This window comes from Homalodisca vitripennis, chromosome 4, assembly GCF_021130785.1.
Source record: "Homalodisca vitripennis isolate AUS2020 chromosome 4, UT_GWSS_2.1, whole genome shotgun sequence".
NCBI lineage: Eukaryota > Metazoa > Arthropoda > Insecta > Hemiptera > Cicadellidae > Homalodisca > Homalodisca vitripennis.
This window is the reverse complement of record NC_060210.1, coordinates 69,178,324-69,195,472: the sequence shown is the minus strand read 5'-3', so window position 1 is coordinate 69,195,472 and position 17,149 is coordinate 69,178,324. Positions and strand designations below refer to the sequence as shown.

The 17,149-nt window shown below is 30.1% G+C and overlaps 1 protein-coding gene across 1 annotated transcript in view; it reads right to left on the bottom strand.

Annotated features, from left to right (window-relative positions):
- The window catches only part of LOC124359482 (rhodopsin, GQ-coupled-like), a 94,763-nt gene that overhangs the window by 69,897 nt on the left and 7,717 nt on the right, over positions 1-17,149 (bottom strand). Inside the window, exon 2 of the mRNA XM_046812244.1 lies at positions 11,417-11,563. Within this exon, the coding sequence (XP_046668200.1) occupies positions 11,417-11,434 (18 nt within the window). The 5' untranslated portion in view covers positions 11,435-11,563. The remainder of the gene's footprint in view (positions 1-11,416; positions 11,564-17,149) is intronic.

Genomic DNA, 17,149 nt, shown 5'->3' with positions numbered 1-17,149 from the left:
CAATCATAACATAACCTAGCAACAGCTGCTAATGTATAAACAACACTACTGTCTGCTAAAAAAACAAAGTGGTCAGTCATAGTAACTTGGAATTTACCATAGAGTAACCTAAGACTATATAAAAGTATAAAAATTAAAAACCTAACTGAGCAGTGTGCTCGTTTTGTGCATCAAGTGATACCTTAACAGATGCAAGCATTTACAAAACGTATTTTTTCTTATAGATAACATTAAGACATACATATAAAAATATGTATCTACTTAATCAGCATAAAACGGAGATTCTTTTTGTGCAATAAAAATAATTTGTTTTTTTAGCTCAAAAAGTGCATCACTCCCCTTAAAATAGATCAACTAAAAAATGGCGAAGATAAGATATTTTTAACAAATAGACAATACAATAAACTCGAAAAACACAAGAAAAACGATAAAGGCGTCAGAATAGAATTTTCTTATAATCAGTTGAAAGAACTTAAAAATGGTGGACTTTTGAAAGATTTATTAGATTTTGGAGAAAATATTCCAGTTGTTAAAAATGTTGTTCCTTATGTTCGTAAAGCTGCTCCAATCGTTAAAAAAGATGTGATTCCTATTGTTCGAAACATTTTAAATTGGTTAGATAAAGAGTTGGAACATGTTACAGGATCTGGATTAGATGAAAAAACTTTGAATTACGTGAAATCAAACATTGAAAAAAAATTTAAACCTTTAACATTCGGGGAATTGGAAGAAATCTGCAAAAATATTAAACATTTTAGAGGAATCTTCATGAGAGATACATTACCTGAAAAAGTTAAGAAATTTGAATGTGGAATTGTGAGTTTAGACTCGATTATGGGAAGTGGAACGCATTGGATTTGTTATTATAAAAATGATAAGAATGCATGTTATTTTGATTCGTATGGAAGAATTGAGGACAAACCACCTATAGAATTGATCCAATATTTGAAAAAATCAAGCGTCTACTACAATGATTCTCAGATTCAAGATTATAAAGATCCCCCAATTTGTGGTCATTTATGTGTTTTTGTTTTGAATGAACTGAGTAATGGTAAAGATTTTAAAGAAGTTGTTAACAAATTATTACTTAATAAATATGGATTCACAACATATTTTTGATGTATTTGGAACACAAATTAAAACAGAAAGTATTCAAAATGTAGATAATAGTTTCAATTTTGATAGTTTGAGAAATGAGTTTGATAACAAGTTAGAAAATTTATTACAAAACCTTCCAGATTCAGATATGTTTGCTGTCGAGATTGAAGATTTTAAAGCAGAATATGATAACAAACTTGCAAATTTCATGAGTTCAAATGAAGTTGCTGATAAAATAAAAACATTGGAAAAAGAAGTTGATGATGGTGTAAAAAAAATTATTTACCAATTTAATGTCTCATATCGAAAAAGCTGATAAAATTACTGAAGCGATCAAAGTTGAAAAGAATTATGTTAGTTTGGCTAATAAAAAAAGAATTGTCGGTGTTCGACCTGGTATTGACAAACATGATGTTGTTGTTAAAGAACAAATTTTGAAACCTCTAAAATTATCAGAAAACATCGATATTGTTGATGTTAAAAATGCCTTAGATTTTAAAGGAAAAAGAATTAGCAGTGTTAGTAAAGGCATTAATCCATTTGATGTTGTTGTAATGATTCAATTAGAAGATCATATTAAAATGTTTAATGAACTAAAACAAAATTATGAGAATCATAAACAGCATGTTAAAGATTTTACAACAGAAGTCTATGACAAGTTAGAAGTCTATGAAAAACTTGAAGAAAGAAGTAAAAGATCTATAGAAAATTGCGATGAAATTGCTGAAAAAGTTATACAATTTGAGCAATATTATAATTCATTTACAGATTCTGTTAATGAGCAGTTGAGAGAAATTGCGCAAAGTTTTCATACATATCAAGATAATGTTCGTGATAAAATAAAAAGTAATGGTGAATTACTTGAAGGAATAGATGATAAACTCGATAAATTAAATAAACTAGAAGAAAACTTTAATAAATTTAAAGAAGATGTTAATAAAACTTTTGAAAATATTGATAACAGATTTAATGGATTAGGCGGCTATGATGACTAATTTTCCTTATACAAATGGCGCTCATATATTGTGTGAGATGTAAAGAAAAAACTGCAACAAATGATATAAAATACTATGCAAACATCAATGGAGTTAAGAGAATATCTGGAAAATGTGCTGAATGTAACGCTAAAAAGAGCCAATTTATAAAAACTTGATTTTTGAAATTTTTTCTTAATAAATAGAGATGGCGGGACATTACAGTGCTTTCGATCTTTTTATAATGCAACACGAAAGAGATTTGAAAAAAGAACATTGGGATGATATTTCTCAAAAATATGAATTATCCGAAGATATGATGAGATTATACGTAAACAAATTGAATTGGTATAACATTGCTAAATATCAAACTTTATCATCAGAGTTCATTCAAGAAAATATACATTATCAATTAAAAGATCATATGTCTGTTCTTTGTCTCTATCAACACTTTAGTATAAAGTTTTTGGATGAAAATAAAGATACAGTTGATTGGAATAATATTATAGATATTGGTTACTATCCTGTGCAAATTTTATTGAAATATGTGGCCGAAATTGCAAAATTTAAGGAAGAGAATCCCGAATATGACGAAGTAGATCATTAAAAATGACTCTAATCTTTATAATTATTTTACTAAAATTTATATCTTTTCTTATAGAAACGTACATTAGATCGATAAAAAAATGATATCTTTCTTATACATGGTGTTTAAAATTTCTAAATTTTTTCTTAATAAATGGCGGACTACAAAAAGTATGCTAGTGATATTGAAAGGGCGGAGTTTAAAAATTTCTATCCAATTAGTAAACAATATTTGAATGAACCGAATAAAAGAACTGAGTTTAATATTGATTTTGGAGATAATTTTTGCTCGTCTAACTTCCAGTTTTATATTTCTGGAACTTTAACAAAACAAGATGGTCAAGCATATCTTGGAACTGATAATGTTAGATTAATCGATAATTTTATACCGTTTTTATTTTCTAAGATTGAAGTAAGAAAACACAATAAATTGATAGAAGAAGTCGAAAACTGGCCAATTAAGCACAATTAAAGGAACTGTTTCGTATTCAAAAAGTGATGTTATTTCTCAAACTTCTAATGGCTTTGAATCAGATTTTAAATTTGGTGTTTTTGAAGCAGCTGGAAATTTATCTCATTTTGGATTAGGATTTTTTGAAAATGTTACTATTCCGATCTATAAAGGAGGATTTTATCTAAGTTTTATAAGAGCAGAAGACGATAATGTGATTCTGAAGACTGCAACTGGAAATGTTATGCCTGTTGATGGAAAAATAACCATTACAGATTTTTTTATTAGAGTTCCAATGATTGATTATAAAACCACGAGTAAAATTAGATTGATTGATGAAATTACAAAAAGTCAAAACATTATGTTTAATTTTCTAGATTGGCAATGTATTGAACAAAAAGGTATTTCCGGAACAACTTATTCGTTCGATATTACAAATATTTATAGAAATATCTTCAATCCCAAGTTCGTTATCATAGGTTTTCAAACAGATAGACAGAATAATCAAGAAAAAATCCTTCAAAGTTTGATAGTTTGGATGTAAAAAATATCAAAGTAAAATTGAACGGTTCTTATTATCCAGATGAATTACAAAATTTAAACATTTCAGGAGGTCTTTTCAGAATCATGTATCAGATGTATCAAGATTTTAAGAAAGTTTACTGTAATAATAAGGAAATGTATTACAATCCTAAAGAATATTTTTGCGAATAGACCTATTTATGTCATTGATACAACAAAGAGTTTGACAAATATTTCTGGTTCAAAGAACGATATAATTATCAATGTGGATTTTCAAAAAGCTGTTACAAACGCGATTTGTTATGTGGTTGTGGTTTCTGAGAAATTTTTAGCCTATGATGTGATTAAGAACGATATTAGAGAAATTCAGTAGTTAATGATGTTCATATTGTTCTCTTTCATTCCTTCTAAAACTTTAAAAATATACTCTTTCGCTGATGAAAAATCTCGATTTCTTCCATAATAATCTTTGTAATCATAGACAAAATATCCTAAATAGTTGAATAATAAAATAAAATCATTTCTTTTTATCTCGGTAGTTGAAATATAAACATAAACATTTGCGCTGAAAAATTTATATCTCGGCAGACTTAGTTCCATAATCTCCATTTATAACAAAAAATCTTTCTATATAAATGGAAGAGTATAATGCCAACTGTTACAAGTGTTGTTATAGAGGAGAAATTATTGATAAAAGATATTTAGTTTGTAGAGGTTGTAATTTAATTTTGTACGAAAGACCTAAACCTAAGAAATTTCGAAATAAATTAACACATTTGAATAACCTGCTTAGAAAATTACAATATGGAGACAAGAAGCAAACACAATTTGTTACAGAATTTAGAAAACAGAATAAAAATTTTTACTTATCTCTTAGAACCATTGACAAAATTTTTTTCCTTTTCAAAGAATACATTAGGTTTGTAGGTATCGATACACACGTTTATTATGAAAAGATATTACCTGTATTTTTTCATTATCTGGATGTTGAATTTGTCTACGATTTTAAGCCAGAAATCCTCGATGATTTTATAGTACATTTGGACAAAGTAAATGAAGAACCTCGTCAAACAATGAAGATGTTGGCAATTCCCTCGACTTCTCGAGTGATTGTTAGCAAATTTCATTTTTTCCGTCTTTAAATTTTTTCTATCTAAATGGAGTTCTTGAAAGAGTTGAACGCTGTTGGTGAATTCAAGTTTAAAGAATATAAGAAGTTGAATGAATTAGAAGAAAATAAGAAATACAAAATTTTGAATTTGGAGAAAATAAAAGATAAATTCGGGTTTACAATAATTGCCGAGTTGGAAGATTATAAAGTACACTTACCGAACAGACTTTTGAATGTTTTGGATGAAAAAAAAGATTAAAGAATTGAATAAACATGATAAATTACACTTGGTTGTTACTGGAAAGAAGACTATTAAAGATAAAGACTGTGTTACCGTCAATTTTGTAGAATAGAAGATAACATTCGTTCCCCAATTCATAGTACTCTTTTGATAACCATAGTTGGTGTCTCTCTTCATCAGAATCACATGGAATATTATCTATAGTAATACCTTTTGTTTCACGCAAAATATAGTGATATTTTATAAGAAAAATGTGATAGTGCTCTTTAATGAAGTTTGTTGATAAATCTTGATTCTCACAAAAAATCCTAAGGAATTCAACAAGTAAGTCTTGATTATATTCGAAAAACGTATAATATTTAAAAAATTCCATAAAATATCGATGAAAACTCTCTGTTTGTTTCTTTTTTAATTTCTTTTCAATATGTTTCGTAATTAAGTTAAATAAACAATCCAATACATTTCGTGCTTTATGATGAAAAAACAGCCCTCCATCATTCGTTCTTTCTGCAAAAGAATTTACAAGTTCAATGAATTCTGTATCGGAAAGTGTCGAAGACGGTATCAACTGTTCTATAAAATGTTTTGGTAATTCGTTGAATTCATCTTTGTTGCACTGTTTAAACGCTAGAAATTTTAGAGAGCTTGGTGAGTTCATGTTTGCTATTTAGTAGAAAAGTTTTTTTATTAAAGTATGTTTTTAGTAAAAAACTTTTAAATTGATTAAATTTTATTAAGATTTCGAAGATTTTTCGTTTATTCGTAGCAGATTTGACAACATTTCCAATATATTTTACATTAAAACGGCTTAAGAAAGTAGAAGTAAACGGCTATAGATTCGGTAATTTTTCATTCGTGGTTTACAGATTCGTTTATTGTCCTTTAAACAGTATTTTCCATTGATTCACTGTTGGCTCCGAAAGTGGTCTAGAATCGGCATATTCTTACCTACTTATATATATATATATATATATATATATATATATATATATATATATATATATATATGTATATGTATATATATGTATATATGTATACGATTGTCAATTAATTAATGGTGATTTTTTTATATTAAAACAAAATCTCAATTGAGAGTCTCAATTCCTTTAACATAATACAGTTTTACATTTTCTAATAATTTTATACAAATTTGTGTAATATTTTTTACATTTCATATGAACACAGACACCAAAAGAAGTAGTCCACCCTCATAATTTAGTCAGGAACATTAAAAATGAGGTAAATATAAAAAAAAAACTTTATTTGACCTTCTCAATGTTTTAATTCATTAACTATCCTCATATGTTGTGTAAATAACTGTTCTTCACCACCACGATAGGAAGGAAATTCAAAGCTCTGCAGTTCTGATGTATTCGAATTTGACACCGCTCTAACTGGTGAATCAAAATCTAATCAGACGTGATGAAAACAAAAGATAGAACACATGGTAACAATGGAAAGTACGATAAGTATTGCATCAAAGAACAATCGCGGATTCCTATAACAGCCACCGTCATCGCTGATCCGAAAGTATCGTAACGCGATTACATTATTGTGTCTTTTCCAACGTTACTACGCCAAGTAGCCTAATACCTATGAGGTATTATTGGTATTCGAGTATTAGTTGAGTGTTCAAAGGTGCCTTCGCTATACGGTAGAGATACAAATAACGCGTGAACCCTCCTTTTGACGTCTTGACCCAATTATAAGTCCGCGCTAAGGTAACTATACGGGCTAACGCATAAACCGGTAGTAGAACTACCTTCCATTTTGGATATAGGTGATGTGCGGTGCATGATAAGGTGGTAACTAACATTGCACCTTAACAAATTAAAGCTAAGATGATATGGTATTTTGCAAAATTTACTCTACTTAGAGGCTTCAGAAGAAGGATACGGAAAAAACTGATAGCGCCAGAGATGAATTTTAATATAAAATCCAATATCTTGGTGTTCAGTTCCAGAACCATAAAACCAACCATAAATGGATCTCTGATAGCTATGAAATAATATCAAGATCAATTTGGTGGTGACTATTTCAAGTCATAAATGAAAGGGACACAAATATTTGAGCACTATTCCACATTCAGTTCTGTTCACTTGATTACGACGTTCTCAGTACATCCATCATCAAAGCGCTGACTACGACCGCTTTGCAAAGACATTGACATGAAGTCAAGATTACTGACGCTCATTTATGTGTATTGATGGTGACGGGAAGAAATAGGGCTGAGTGTAAAAATTAAACCTTGTAAGGGAAAAAATCATCCCACTAAACCAATGTTTCTAGTAAAACTCAAGATAAAAGCAAATTATAAGATATAAGTATTTATAAATTAAAATACAATACGTATTACAAGATTATCTTGTTTCTTAAGTTCAACCAACAACATTTTATTAGTTAACTTAAGAACAGGTCCAAACAAAAGTCCATCTGTTTTCGTAAGACCAGGAGTGATATAATAATTTTTTTCATTACATGGCATGCGGTCTATGCAACACGATGTACTGGTTCAAATACAAGGTCCCCTATTATAATTATTATGAGACCTAATAAACCAATTGAAATATTGAAAATAAATAACAGCCTTTCTTATGACTAAAATTCCGTAATAAGGAACAGCTCTTTTTATAATAATATTTCATTGTTTTAATAACGTTCAAGCCTTATCTTCTAATTTTATTCTTTTATATCATTATATGTCACAAAAAAGTACCTTAGTGCATATTCAGTGTTTTATTTATCTTTGGTTTTTGTATCACCATACAAAATTTTCTATGAAGTAATTTGTAAATTCATTAACGCCGAATTGACGTTTAAATGCGGAAACATAGTGTTTAAGAGACAATTCTTAGTGCAGTGAAAAAAAAGATTCTACCTTTTGTACGTGCAGATATAGGTTCAAATATGATGTATTTTTAAATTATATTATACAGTTTATTAGCCGATTCTCTCTTAGTACTTTTAAACTTACATTGCAAGATGTAAGTTAGACATGGTTTTGAACAGTGTAAAAGCAGAATATAACAGAGTTTGCCACCTTATATGAGATCTGGCTTATCTATCTGTTTTTAGAATTCCTCAGCATAAACACAATAGATGGTTGCGGATAGTATTCATCGGTATATTGGAAGTGACGGTCTTTTGTAGGCCTAAGCTCGCGTACAGTTCTCAGTGTAATATTTCTAAGTTTATTGTATTTTTGACCTATAACTGCATAGTGTAAAATATTTTTATACTTTTTCTTATCAGTATCAATTTGATACGACTCTTACTTAAGTTTGTGTATTATGATGGCGTTAAGAGCTGCAGGAAAATCGTGCCACAGTGTGGAATATTTTAAAATGCTTTAAAAAAAATCTTTTCATGGAGAAAATGTATTATTTTGGGTGAAAACACTAGTTAACCAGCGTGCGATCAGTTTGGAAATTTCAAAAAGAAGAAAATATTGGGAATAATGGTACCACAAGAAAATCACAGCATAAATTAGAACCATTAGAGAAATAAATAAGATGGGTTTGTTGCTGGTTGTATTCGGAAAGTAGTTCATTGTTTTTTCGCCAGCAATACACCTCCAACACTTGGTGCAGTTTATAAAAAAGCAAACGAAGATCCTTTGAAAAAAACCCCAGTTAAAAAGAAATATATAAATATTTGGTTAACAGGTTAAAGTGTTGATTTTCCACAGGACGGGTTGACGATTTTTTATTTCAATTGCTTGCAGGGGTACAAAAGTTAAGCACTTGCATTCACTGAACATTATCGACGAGATAGCCAAGAGCCATAAACCCAAAGTTCTGAGAATCTCGCCTTATCACTGTAAGTTAAATCCCATTGAGTTAGTTTGCAGCTAAGTTAAAATACAAGTTGCAGTAAATATCAAAACATATAACGTCAAGTAAATAGAACCATTTATTGAGGCCCTCACAAAGGAGAAATGTAAAAATTATTGCAAACTTGTGGAAAAAACTTAAGAAGACATGTTGAAGATAGATTAATTTACAAGATGATGTGGAACCAATTATTACTCAACTGTCTGGATCATCAACAGATTCAGAGAGTGAAGGAAAAGACGGTTAAACTACGTCGCAATTTAGCATTGTGTCTGTAGACGCTACCATCAGTAAATCAATCAAGGTAATCAATATAACAACATTACATATACACATACTATAAAATATGCATAAAGAATTACAAAAAAAATTAACAGTAGATTTGAGTGTGATTTTCTAAAGCAATATATTACTTTTGTAGTTTAATAGTAACTACTTCAATACTTAAAATGTATTACTTATAACTGCAAAATTTAACATGCGTGTAATGTACAGTTAAACTATAAACCTGCCTTATTAATTTACAAAATTAAACACATTGTATTTCAGGATTATATTTTTCTAGTAAAAAATATATGGTAATGCCTTAAATTTATAAAAGTAATTTAATTTAACTATAAAGTAACGTGAGTGTAACGTGTACATAGCCCATACATGGAACAAGTAACCCGCTCCTTTAAACACATTTTTGTCTAAAATATTCTTCTTTAAGAACTAAATTTGAGACCAAAATGTTAATCTTTAACATTATATATTTAATACATTTTGGCATGATCACTCAACAAAACGACTAGAAGAATACTCACCTTGTTACTAAGAGAATGAACATACCCTCAACTATAATAAACTAGTAATTTAATTTATGGGTTAACCGCGGTAAACTGAACTATGTACTTCAAAAGACTTCAGACAGTAAATATTTCTTAAATTATGTGAGATTCGTTAATTAATCATCCATAAATACTTATGGTTGGAGTGACTATAGCATATTTAATACTTGAATTGTCTTCTCTGAATCTCTCTCCGCCTTATCCTTTATCTGTATAGGGAGCAGTATTATATTTTAGGGGAGTATAAGCTGTTAGAGCAAGCTCGTGATAGATGGTCATAAGCAGCTCATGCAGGTACCGTGTTACATGTCCATCCTCCCAGGACTGCCTTACTGGCCCCTTAGGGTGTGAGAGGGGGGAAGGGTTGACAGCGGTCAACCACTGAATCACTCCTTTGGATCTATATCAAAGCAGTAGCCAGGGGAAATGAAGTAATCCATATTACTTATCAAATAATGGTAATAATTAGAAGCTCGAAAATTTATTACAATTGGCTACAAAATTAATATTATTGGAATTTCATAGAAATATTTGCTGTGGGGGGATAAATTTGTCACTTCTTGGCTTTCATTTAAGAAGTAATTTTCCCAAATGGAGTTTAAATAATTTATTATACTAAAATATTTTAGTGGATAGTTGTCAAAGCTAATATGAAACATTTTTACATAAAATATATAGTATATATTTATAGTTAAAACATGCATGACTCGATAAAATTCTGTGTTTCTGAACTAATAAAAAGTAATAAAAATGTTTGGGTAACCAATCCCCGAATAGTATCCATGTTTTAAAATAAAGTCTTTTAAGAAATAGTTTAAGTAAGAAATTGTCTAGTTTTATAAAATGTGTTAACCAGTGTAACCTCAAATATCTCAGAAAAAATACTACAGCAATTTTCAAAGTTGGTGGAAAAATTAAAACGCTACATATAAATGTTCCTTGAGATATCTTCAGGACCGTTACGCTTCACGTGATGCTATTTTGCATTGTAAATATCAAATTATTGTTCACATTTATTTACTGATTTATTTATTCTCCGATTTTTCGTTGCTGTCATGGTTTCTGGCCAGTGCAAAAATGTAACGCTCTTCCAAATCCCTTGAGGGTGACATAGACAAACTAGATGTTGGCTATATACAGTGAAGCTTTATGCTAAAATATGAAGTTTTTAGATTACAACATTTTGTTCTTACAACATCATGTGGACAAACAGATAGAAAGGAAGACAAAAATTATTTTCCTCCCCATCACCTGAAGTAATAAATAGGTTTCGCTAACGCTAAGACAACAATTTATTGTAGTCAATGAATTAAAATAAATTTGTGACAGAATTACTTTTCAAAATAGATTACTTTTAATTCAACTAATGGAACTCTGAAACTCAGATGGAAAGTATGGAAGAATGGTAAGGACCTCTAAACTAATACACTTATTTCGCAATAAAAGGAATCATAAAGTTTTAAAAAGAGGAATTCTACATAGTTAAACCCTAAGCATTTACTACTACACTGAGCCGCGTTGAGATTTATCGTAGGGAGGTAAAGAACAGTGCAGTTTAAATTTACCTTAAAATATATATGTTGCATTGATTTCCCTTTATTTATCTGTAAACATGGCCTTCAACATTTTCTTCCAACGACATCTCTAGAGAGCTTAAATTATTAAGTCATTCTCACCAGCAAAAATATTTTCCCAATCAAATACGATTTTATAACACTGAAAACATGTAGAGGTAACATTAAAAGCTGAAAGGTACAATAATCCCACTCACCGTGTAGTTGACGTCCATGCTCGCGCCAGGACGTCACATGACGTTCACTAGTTGACGGCCTCAGTAACCACAGTCTCCGACATCCATCACTCTCCCTACCGCTTGATGTTTCAGGTGTCACATACGTTTCAGTTCCATTTCACTCACCTGAAAATTTTTAAAATCGTGCACTGTATAACTGGTGGGGTATTGGTAAAGACTTCAGACAGTAAATATATTTCTTAAAATGTGAGATTCATTAATTCATCATCCATAAATACTTCTGGTTAGAGTGACTGTAGTATATTTAATACTTGAATTGTCTTCTCTGAATGTCTCTCCGCCTTAGCCTTTAATCGTGTATCTTGTACAGTGGCGTATTAGCTTATACACGTAATGTAGTGTAATTAGTGAGGTATTGTCGTATGAACAATGTTTTCTGCAGCTGGTATATAAAAATATCATAATATGCTGGTAATTATTCGTCGTTGAACTTACTAAATTAACATTAGGTGCACATTGTACGAAAGTTATAGAAGAGTTATATATAAATAATCTGTGTTTCAAAGTCCTACGGAGTATTGAAAACTTCTAAATAATTCCAAATCCAAATTTCCTACTTTGTTTGTAACACTTACAAGAAGCTTATGAACTTAAGTGAATAGTTTAATGTTGAGGTAGCAATGTGAAAAGTAATGAAAAATGTGATAACAATTATTTGAAGGTTTAAATACGGGCCTAACTGGACAGATAGGGGTTCCATGTTTCTCAACTCAGGGATACTCAACCTCATCAGTGAGGATACTCTTTCCAGGTAATTATGAACTGTATTATTTATGAAGCTATAAAAATGATATGGCTATAAGTTGCTCAGGCGCGCTTAAAACATTTCCTAAAGTTTTGGTTAGAACAAGGTTTTTGATATACTGGGTACATGCAAAAATCCCACTAGAATAAAATAATAATATTTCAATTTTCACGAACTATATCTACTTCTTTCAAACCAAGCCGGAAAGACTATTTTTTATTTCAATTGTAATAGAATCCATACATTTATTATGCAGATTCTATGGAAAGGTAACTTGAAACAAAAGTAATGTTTTTGTTACAACATTTTTTAAACCAAAAGATTGTCTTAATGTTCATTAATTGTAATAGCTGTGCAATAATTCTTTTACAATAAAAAGTTACTCGATTGACTTTTTGCACAAAGAATTGAAGTAACCACAACAGCTGTCACGTTACGTCTGTTACAATCGATAACGCTTTAGTCTGTCATTAATCTGATAAAAGCTTCACAGTTCAACATGAATAGCCTCCCAACTACTGTCATTAAACTTTCAGAAGTGAGTGTTTTGTTCCATCTAAGCAGATAATTGGTTTCGATGTAACACAATCCTCCTTTCGCATACGCATTCAACAATCATTTAAGCTAATGGGAATTACTATTTTATAACAATGCGCACAATTCTGGATTCAGGACATTCAATCCAGAAGTTATGAAACAAAAATGGTTTTGTACGCAATGACTTCATGACTTGTATGCGTAACAGATTTACCTTCATTAACTTCAAGTTGTACCTATTTATGAATATGTGAAAACGACCAAATTAAGAACTCATCAGGTTTCAGATGTTATTTCATTGTTATTTTTCACATATTGATGTTTTCGTCCTATTTACCAAACATGTTAACTAATATTCGTTAGAATAGCAACACCAAAACTCGTTTTGAGTTTTATGTCTTCGCTTACAACTCCAAGCTGCCCATGTGACAAAATATCATGACTCAGTATGCCCTCAACTATTCTTCTTTGGATTTCCACACCAAACTTTGAATATGGTAATCTGATATAAATATACACTTTACGAAGTTATTTTGTGTGTATAGTGTGTAAATTGTGATCAAAACAACTGGCACCTTTTTTATTATACACAATAGAAACTTTAAATAGATCACCAAACTTTATTTTGCTTGTAATTAAACAACAAATAAATACATTAAATTGTTGTTTTATTGATCCATAATAAACAGAGATCGTATAATAACCACAGTTGTTACATGTAAGAGAAAAATATTTGAGCTACATATTAAGTGTGAAAACACAAAAATATTAAATACATTATTATGTACATTCCTCGATATAATTTTCAGGCAATTAATTTAAAATAGCTTCATCAAGTAATACCGATGCGTTAGGCAATACCAGACGTATTCTAATCCCAACTTTTTAATACGCAAAACCTGGGTCACGTGGTATTACATGATTTCAAAACTCACTTTCAGTAAAAAATGTTGCTCAGAATGTTGAACCGTTTCACAGTTATGGTTTAAGCGTGAATAAAGTTTCACATCTCTTGGTATTCTATATGAATGTTATACAAATATAATTATGTAGCCAGCAAATTCCAATAAAAAAGCCATGAAAATGTCGCCATATGGCTATATTTGAAAATAATAACCTGGTGTGGATAAATTTTTGTAAATTATAAAATAGTTTAATCTTTTAAAATCTTAATATAAAGGTGATGCACTACGTAATATCTCAATATTTGAAGTTTCGTATATTTTCTTAAGTGGTAAGACACTGTTCTATACACATATTTTCGAGTCTTCGTTACACGTATAAATCAATAGCATGTTTACTTGTATTGTGTAATGGTAACTTATTATTAGAAGTTTATAATATTTTCTTGAATGGTAAGCCACTGGTATAGACCAGTGGCTTACCATTGGACAATTGTATAGACAATTGTTCTCGACTCTTCCTCACACGTATAAGTCAATAGTATTTTTAATTAGATTTTTGTAATGGTAACTTATTATTAGAAGTTTATCATATTTTCTTGAATGGTAAGCCACTGGTCTGTACATTTGTTTTCGACTCTTCGTCACACGTATAACAAAATAATCTGTTTAATTAGATTTGCGTAATGGTAACGTATTATTAGAAGTTAACCATATTTTCTTGAATGGTAAGCCACTGGTATGCACCAGTGGCTTACCATTGGAAAATTGTGTAGACAATTGTTCTCGACTCTTCCTCACACGTATAAGTCAATAGTATTTTTAATTAGATTTGTGTAATGGTAACGTATTATTAGAAGTTTAACATATTTTCTTGAATGGTAAGCCACTGGTCTAAACATTTATTTTCGAATCTTCCTCGCATCTATAAATCAATATCCTGTTTAATTAGACTTATATGGCTAATTAACTGGGCCTCCTCTTTCAATCTGAGTTTTCCACATTTGTTCTTCAAACAAATATCTTTTGAGAAGTGGAAAGGGCTACAATACAAGGATACCTGTAGTATGCATAATAAATTAAAATGGAGGAATTAAAAAAAAAGTTTTATTGTAATAAGATGTTTAATTGTTTTACGACACGTTTTACTGAATATAAAAACAAACCCATTATCTTCCAGTTTGTATTACACATGCATAGGTTGTTGGCTTCAAGTAATACGTCCCCGTAGCAGATATACAGTATTAGTTGCGTATTTCAATAGAACAATAATCACAATGTCTGATGTTTCCTATATAGTATAAAATATAATACAAAATGCATCGATGTGGTTCATTGCTGTACCATTGAAACGAGTAAGATACATTTCTAGTTTTTAAGTAGCCTACCATTATGCTAGAAAAGACGAATAATGTTTACAGTAGTATAAATTGTATATTTAAAGACGGTAAAATAAATATACTTACGTATGAATTTTGATAAAACTGATAGTGTAAACTTATTTCCTCAATGAGTTTAGGAGATGAGTATCATTACATTAAATATTATGTGTATCTCAAGATTTAATATACACTCAAACCCTCGAAGAAAACTGAACATGTGTTAGAGGCGGGAATCGAATCACATAACTCTCTCGGGGCTCGGTGTTGTTATGAGGACGAGCTGCTTGCTCATTTTCCTTAAGGGAATTCGCTATCAGTACATATCTTTGCAATGAATTGGACGGAAATAGATATTAATAGTACCAGAGATTCCAATTTCGTATTTTCCGTTTATAGATCTCCACGTTATATCTTTAAAAAAAATTAAACCATTACACGTTGTACATTTTGTATCTAAATGATCATAGATTTCATGGTAGGAAGATATATTTACAATATAACTTTATTTTAAAAAGGTACACATTATCCGTTATTACTTCTGAAACTGTTTTTGGTGTATAAATCCAATGTTAATACTGAATGGGTAGTCATACAGATGTAGAACATGTAACTGTCTGAAAGAAGTTTTAATGTTTTCAATTTTTAATTGTTACCTTTTTTACGACACAGGGTAAACGTTAAAAAGTTGAATTATATTTATTTCAAACTGAAAATTTGTATTGTATTAGTTGTTTTGCTAATAAGAATATGTATAATAATCCTCCTAACAGGCTAAGCCTGGGAGATTAAAACTTGCCTCTTTTTATCTATTACATAAATGTATAGGTATTATGAGTGATTATACAAGAATGCCGAAGTCTTTTGTGGTAAAAAGTTATATAATTAGTAAATTTTGTGCGCTATTATAGTTCATTTTACATTCATACAGTATATATTTGACCTTATTATTGATATTAATATATATCGAGAAATAAAGTTCTTACCTTCTTTCTTCTATTAATAATAAGTTGTCTCAAGTGTTTCATCTACAGAATCGTCAACAAAATGCGTAACAATCTCAAACACTGCGTTGAAACCCCCGAGGGTAAAGAGGCATATCTGAAATTATCGTCAACCAATCTGCAGAGACGAGTCTACTGTATCCCAAGGGTTCAAAGGCATGTACTGTAGAGAGACAGAGTAGGCAGACAACTATATTTTATATTTTCGCGACAGAAAAAAAATCAATTAACTCAGCCTATAAATTATAGGTATCCTCATACAAATCTTATCAATGGACACATACCACCATAGTGGTGTTTATTGTGTAAGTAGAAAAGTTCCATGCAATATTTAAGATCTACAAATGTAACCCTTCTAGAGGTATCTTACAGATATTTAGGTTTCGTGATATAGTATGTGACTAGTTAAAACATCATATGATTGTGCTCAGTTTCTATAGAAATACATTTATTCCACGAATTTCTTGTTGCCATTAAACTTAGTATCATAGTTCTTAGACATAGCCATAGTTCTTAGACTAGGAAAATGTAAGCATTTTCTTTAATGCTTTGCCTAATTCCATGCAACGAAATGCACTTTTATCGAATGTTTCCTATAGAGTAATGAAGATTCATGGTGATTTCATTTTAAAGACTAGTTCGGTCTTGACATATAGCGCGGACAGACAGACAGACATGAATTAAATTTTACAGCCTTTCAAGTATAAGGCTTCGCTAATACTCAGCCTAAACATATTTCACCGCTTACTGACTTGGCAGTGTACTCATAACGTCAGAATACAACACTCTAAATGCCTAGTAATGTCCGGATATTCTACAAATATTGAATTCAAAAGAAAATACGATTGTTCACAATTATCAGTTATCAATTATTTTGCAAACCTATCATTCAAAATTTGGTGTTTTTGATGTTTAACAATTTAAGCAGATTGTTATTAAGGTATTTATCAGTTAAATCAGAAAACATTTTAAAGCCGATTGTAGATATTTCAGTACGGCTTAGTAAAAATAAATAAGTATGCATGAAAACTGTTCAAAGGTTCATATTCTAAAACAGTGCGTTAAAATAAAAGTTGAGTTATAAAAGCTCAGTAAACCTGCGTTTTATAACAAATATAGGGTGA